We start from the raw sequence: 6,110 nt of genomic DNA, 5'->3' as shown, positions 1-6,110 counted from the left end.
GAAGGCAATGGCCCCCCACTCCAGTATTCTTGCCTGGAAAATCCATGGACAGAGGAGCCTGGTAGGCTGCAGTCCATGGGGTCGCTAAGAGTCGGGCACAACTGAGTGACTTCACTTTCTCTTTTCACCTTCATGCATTGGAGAAGGAAATGGCAACCCACTCCAGTGTTCTTGCCTGGAGAATCCCGGGGGTGGGGAAGTCTGGTGGGCTGCCATCTATGGGGTGGCACAGAGTCAGACACGACTGAAGCGACTTAGCAGCAGCAGCAGATGTTTTTCTGAAACTGTCTTGCTTTTTCTATGATCCAGTGGATGTTAGCAATTTAATCTCTGGTTTCTCTGCCTTTTCTAAATCCAGCTTGAACATCTGGAATTTCTTGGTTCACATACTGTTGAAGCCTCGCTTGGAGAATTTTTGAGAATGATATAGTATATAGGCCTCTATCTATACTGTTGCTCTGGGCCCCACAAGTGTTTGGGAAAGGTCTATACCTAGGTCTTAGTTTTCTCACACAGTTAAAAGAGGGCATTGGAATAGATTGTGGCTTGAATTTTCATCTCTGCATATGATTTCATGGTTGCTCTAGAAGCATGAGACTTCATTCCCTGCATAGACACCTTAAGATATAGTGACTCTGATGTTTCATCACTTGAAAGGTGTTGTTTTGCTCTTTTGGTCTCTACTCAAAAGGATATCTTTTTCTCTTGATATAAAATGAAAATTATACATCAAACTAATTACCAATGCATAAACAAAATTTGAGTAGTTAAGTTCCAGATGTATTTTCATAGCATGGCTTACATTATATGCGTAGTTATAAAAATTAAGATGTATAAGCACACCTCGTCTTGTTAAGTTTGTAAACTGGCATTATTCTCTGAAGGGGAAATTCATACTATTCATAAAAAATTTACATTTTGATTCAATAGTTTTATTTCTAGGAATTTATTCTCAAGTCACATTTGTGCATGTGGGCAAAGGTGAGTGGTTAAGGTGTTAACTGCTGCTTTTTCATTATAACTCCAAATTGGAAATGGTCACAATAGAGGATTGGTGAAGTAAATGTACGTGCATGTAATGGAACACTATGCAGCTATGGAGAGAACGTGGTGTGTGCTCTGAATAAAGCAGAGGGCTGCATGGTGCTCACAGTGTTAGAAGAGGTACTCTGATGTCAGACCAAGGGATGCAATATCAGAGCTGTGTGACCTGTGGAAAATTTTGTATTCTCTCTTTGCCTCAATTTTTTCATCTCCAAAATGGTGAATAACAATAAAGTATACTTCCCTGGTGGCTCAGACGGTAAATAATCCACCTGCAATGTGGGAGACCTGGGTTCAATTCCTGGGTCAGGAGATCCCCTGGAGGAGGAAATGGCAACCTGCTCCGGCATTCTTGCCTGGAGAATCCCATGGAAAGAGAAGCCTGGCAGGCTACAGTCCATGGGATTGCAAAGAGTCAGACACTACTGAGAGACTTTCACATGTACATATACATAACTCACAAAGTTGTTGAGAGGATTAAATAATATAAAACAAGTTAATCTTATAGTGTGTTGCCTATAGAAAATAAGTAATAGTTATTAATATCATCATTATTAATATTGTCTATCTATTACTATGCAAAGACTTCCAAGATAGGTCCTTAAATGAAAGCGTCAACACCATACAAAACAATACTGTTCAGTCACTAAGTCATGTCTGACCCTCTGTGACCCCATGAACTGCAGCGCACCAGGCTTCCCTGTCTGTCACTATCTCCCAGAAATGTATATAGACTAAGAAAAGAGGGATACAAGCATTATAGACAGTGCTTGGCAAGGATACTCAAATGCTATTTACAGTGGTGATTTTATACATCTTGGATGGGAAGAATATTTTTTCATTGTATGATGTTTGGATTTTTTCCATGTGTAAGTGTTACTTTTATGATTTTTAAAATTATTTAAAGAAATAATGTTGAAACCACACAGATGCTCAGATTCTGTATGATGGCAGAAGTTGAGCCATATGGATTCACCGATTTTTTTTTTTAATGGGTGATAAGATGACATTTCTAGTGCTGAGAAGCGTGCTAGTGTTTAAGAGTTTCATGGGAAACTAATTTTCGTAATGATACTCCCTTCTTCTTGATGAATTTCTTAGGATTTCCACTTGACGTAACTGAGAGGTTCAGGCTAAATTGCCTTTCTTGGAGGCTAATCGAATAAAAACATCCCTCAAGGCAACTGAAGGGACCTTGGTTCCTTTGCAGTGATTTTCCCAACCAGCCTCAGTGTGAATCCTATGCTTACGCCAAACCATCCTCATGTGAGTCCCTGTTGCCCTGTGAATATCTGCCTAAGGACTGTTTTCATTAAATAACAGATCTGAAGCCGATCTTCCTTTGGCTTTTTGCCAATAAAATACATGGATTTAAGAGGCCACAGATTGTTCTATTGCAGACAGAAATTCCCAGGATGCAGGTATTAAGAGAAACCTTGAAACCTTGAGTGGATGCATGACTTCTGATTTCTCTACTTCCATCCCACTGTACCTCCAAAAAACAGCACTTCTGGGATTACTGGAAAGCCACAGCCTCATTTTGATGAAGGAAAAAAATTCCCATTTTCCAGTCAGTTTTGTGGCATATTAGATTATATAACAGTTCATTCAAGATCCTAAATCAATTAAAGCTTGTGCAATGCTTCTTAAAGTATGGGAGGGGGTTATGCCATTTAAAAAAAATCAAATGATTAGAGTTCATCTGTTATGAAGAACTCTGTTTTGTTTTTAGTTTTTTGGCTCTTATTCTATCCTCAAGTCGTTAGAGGGTTTTATTAAAAATAACTGCATTTGATGAGGTTGTTTTTTTTTTTTTTTTCTATTTTGTGATTACAGTCATTTTTAAATAATGGTAACCAGGTGAAATGGTAACTTTTCTTTCAATGCCACCGAATCTAACTTTCCTTCCCTTCCTCTGCTCTCTCCCTATTTTTGCAAAAAAAAAAAAAGACATTCCATTATCAAAAGAGCAAGTCGCTAAGCTCACAGACTTAGTGCTACTACCACTTCAAGGTTTCCAGGTTCATTTGAATCCTCACCGCTGCTCACCATACTTTTATGTTTGATATGTTTTCCCAAATACCTCCACCAGGGAGCAACTTCATATACATGTCACTTTCCTTACCATTGCACACCCCTGCCACTGCCCCTCCCCCACACCTTTCATCTGAGGATCTCCCCTCCTTCTTGAAATGAAAAGTAGAGACTATCTGATTATCATACTGTTCATGGGGTTCTCAAGGCAAGAATATTGAAGTGGTTTGACATTCCATTTTCCAGTGGACCACATTTTGTCAGAACTCTCCACCATGACCTGTCTGACTTGGGTGGCCCTACATGGCATGGCTCATAGTTTCATTGAGTTAGACAAGACTGTGCTCCATGTGATCAGATTGGTTAGTTTTCTGTGATTGTGGTTTTCAGTCCGTTTGCCCTCTGATGGAGAAGGATACGAGGCTTATGGAAGCTTCCTGATGGGAGAGACTGACAGGGGGAAAACTGGGTCTTGTTCTGATGGGCTCAGTAAATCTTTAATCCAATTTTCTGTTGAAGGGTGGGGCTGTGTTCCCTCCCTGTTATTTGACCTGAGGCCAAACTATGATAGAGGTAATGAAGATAATGGCAACCTCCTTCAAAATGTCCCATGCAGGCACTGCTACACTCAGTGCCCTCAACCCTGCAGCAGGCCACCACCGACTCACACCTCCGTGAGAGACTCTTGGACGCTCATGGGCAATTCTGGGTCAGTCTCTTGTGGGGTCACTGCTTCTTTCTCCTGGGTCCTGGTGCACACAAGATTCTGTTTGTGCCCTCCAAGAGTCTGTTTCCCTGGTCCTGTGTAAGTTCTGGTGGCTCTTTGGTGGGGTCAGTGGAGACCTCCTCCGAGAGGTCTTATGCTATGCCCATGTCTACTGCACCCAGAGCCCCTGCTCCTGCAGCAGTCCACTGCTGACCTGTACCTCCTCAGGAGACACCCAAACATGAACAGTATGGAAAGGCAAAAAGATAGGACACAGAAAGATGAACTCCCCAGGTCGGTAGGTGCCCAGTATGCTACTGGAGATCAGTGGAGAAATAACTCCAGAAAGAAGGAAGGGATGGAGCCAAAGCAAAAACAACACCCAGTTGTGGATGTGACTGGTGATGGAAGTAAAGTGAAGTGAGGTCACTCAGTCATGTCTGACTCTTTGCAACCTCATGGACTGTAGCCTACCAGGCTTCTCTGTCCGTGGGATTCTCCAGGCAAGAATACTGGAGTGGGTTATCATTTCCATCTCCAGGGGATCTTCCCGACCCAGGGGTCTCCCACATTGGTGGCAGACGTTTTAACCTCTCTGATGCTATAAAGAGCAATATTGCCTAGGAACCAGGAATGTTAGGTCCATGAATCAAGGCAAATTGGAAGTGGTCAAACAGGAGATGGCAAGAGTGAACGTCAACATTTTAGGAATCAGCAAACTAAAATGGATTGGAAAGGGTGAATTTAACTCATTATATCTACTATGGTAGGCAAGAATCCCATAGAAGAAATGGAGTAGCCATCATAGTCAACAGAAAAGTCAAAAATGCAGTATTTGAATGCAATCTCAAAAATGACAGAATGATCTCTGTTCGATTCCAAGGCAAACCGTTCGATATCACAGTAATCCAAGTCTATGCCCTGACAAGTAATGCTGAAGCAGCTGAACTTAAACTGTGGAAAATTCTGAAAGAGATGGGAATACCAGACCACCTGACCTGCCTCTTGAGAAATCTATATGCAAGTCAGGAAGCAGGTTAGAACAGAACATGGAACAACAGACTGGTTCCAAATAGGAAAAGGAGTACGTCAAGGCTGTATATTGTCACCCTGCTTATTTAACTTATATGCAGAGTACATCATGAGAAACGCTGGGCTGGCAGAAGCACAAGTTGGAATCAAGATTGCCAGGAGAAATATCAATAACCTCAGATATGCAGATGACACAACCCTTATGGCAGAAAGTGAAGAGGAACTCAAAAGCCTCTTGATGAAAGTGAAAGAGGAGAGTGAAAAAGTTGGCTTAAAGCTCAACATTCAGAAAACTGAGATCATGGCATCTGGTCCCATCACTTCATGGGATATAGATGAGGAAACAGTGAAAACAGTGTCAGACTTTATTTTTGGGGGCTCCAAAATCACTGCAGATGGTGATTGCAGCCATGAAATTAAAAGACGCTTACTCCTTGGAAGGATAGTTATGACCAACTTAGATAGCATATTAAAAAGCAGAGATCCCAAGCTTCCTACTGTCAGCCTCGATTGCTCGTGCTCTTCGCCTAGTGTGGGCCACAAGTTCAACCCTGCAGGAACCAAGCGGCTGCAACGCCGAGCGGAGGAGGCAGGAACCCGAAGGCAAGCAGGAGCTGGGTGGGGACCATGGCCGGGACCACTGTCATGGCCGCAATCGCCGTCACCGAGGCAATGAAGTGCAAGATCCAGGTTCTGCAGCAGCAGGCCGATGATGCAGAGGAGAGGGCCAAGTGCCTCCAGCAGAAAGTGGAGGGAGAAAGATGGGCCCGAGAACAGGCTGAGGCTGAAGTGGTCTCCTTAAACCGTAGGATCCAGCTGGTTGAAGAGGAGCTGAACCGAGCTCAAGAGTGCCTGGCCACTGAGCTGCAAAAGCTGGAGGAAGCTGAGAAAGCTGCTGATGAGAGCGAGAGAGTTATGAAGGTTATTGAAAACCCAGCCTTAAAAGATGAAGAAAAAATGGAACTTCAGGAAATCCAACTCAAAGAAGCTAAGCACATTGCAGAAGAGGCACACAGGAAGTATGAAGAGGTGGCTCGCAAGTTGGTGATTATTGAGGGAGACTTGGAGCGCACAGAGGAGCGAGCGGAGCTGGCAGAGTCCCGTTGCCGAAAGATGGGTGAGCAAATCAGACTGATGGACCAGCACCTGAAGTGTCTGAGTGCTGCTGAAGAAAAGTACTCTCAAAAGGAAGACAAATATGAGGAAGAGATAAAGATTCTTACCAATAAACTCAAGGAGGCAGAGACTCGTGCTGAGTTTGCTGAGAGATCAGTAGCCAAGCTGGAAAAGACAA

The 6,110-nt window shown here is 43.0% G+C and overlaps 2 protein-coding genes across 2 annotated transcripts in view; both read left to right on the top strand.

Moving 5' to 3' along the window:
• The window catches only part of CORIN (corin, serine peptidase), a 309,309-nt gene that overhangs the window by 263,682 nt on the left and 39,517 nt on the right, over positions 1–6,110 (top strand). The window lies entirely within an intron of this gene.
• LOC105002326 (tropomyosin alpha-3 chain-like) overlaps positions 5,444–6,110 on the top strand; it is a gene marked incomplete at its 3' end in the record, with an annotated part of 2,787 nt that continues 2,120 nt past the window's right edge. Inside the window, exon 1 of the mRNA XM_010858876.1 lies at positions 5,444–6,108. Coding sequence (XP_010857178.1) covers positions 5,444–6,108 — 665 coding nt within the window. The remainder of the gene's footprint in view (positions 6,109–6,110) is intronic.

The sequence above is a fragment of the Bison bison genome, unplaced genomic scaffold (assembly GCF_000754665.1).
Source record: "Bison bison bison isolate TAMUID 2011002044 unplaced genomic scaffold, Bison_UMD1.0 scf7180017864451, whole genome shotgun sequence".
Lineage (NCBI taxonomy): Eukaryota > Metazoa > Chordata > Mammalia > Artiodactyla > Bovidae > Bison > Bison bison.
Note: the sequence above shows the minus strand (reverse complement) of the source record. Positions and strands in the feature narration are given on the sequence as shown.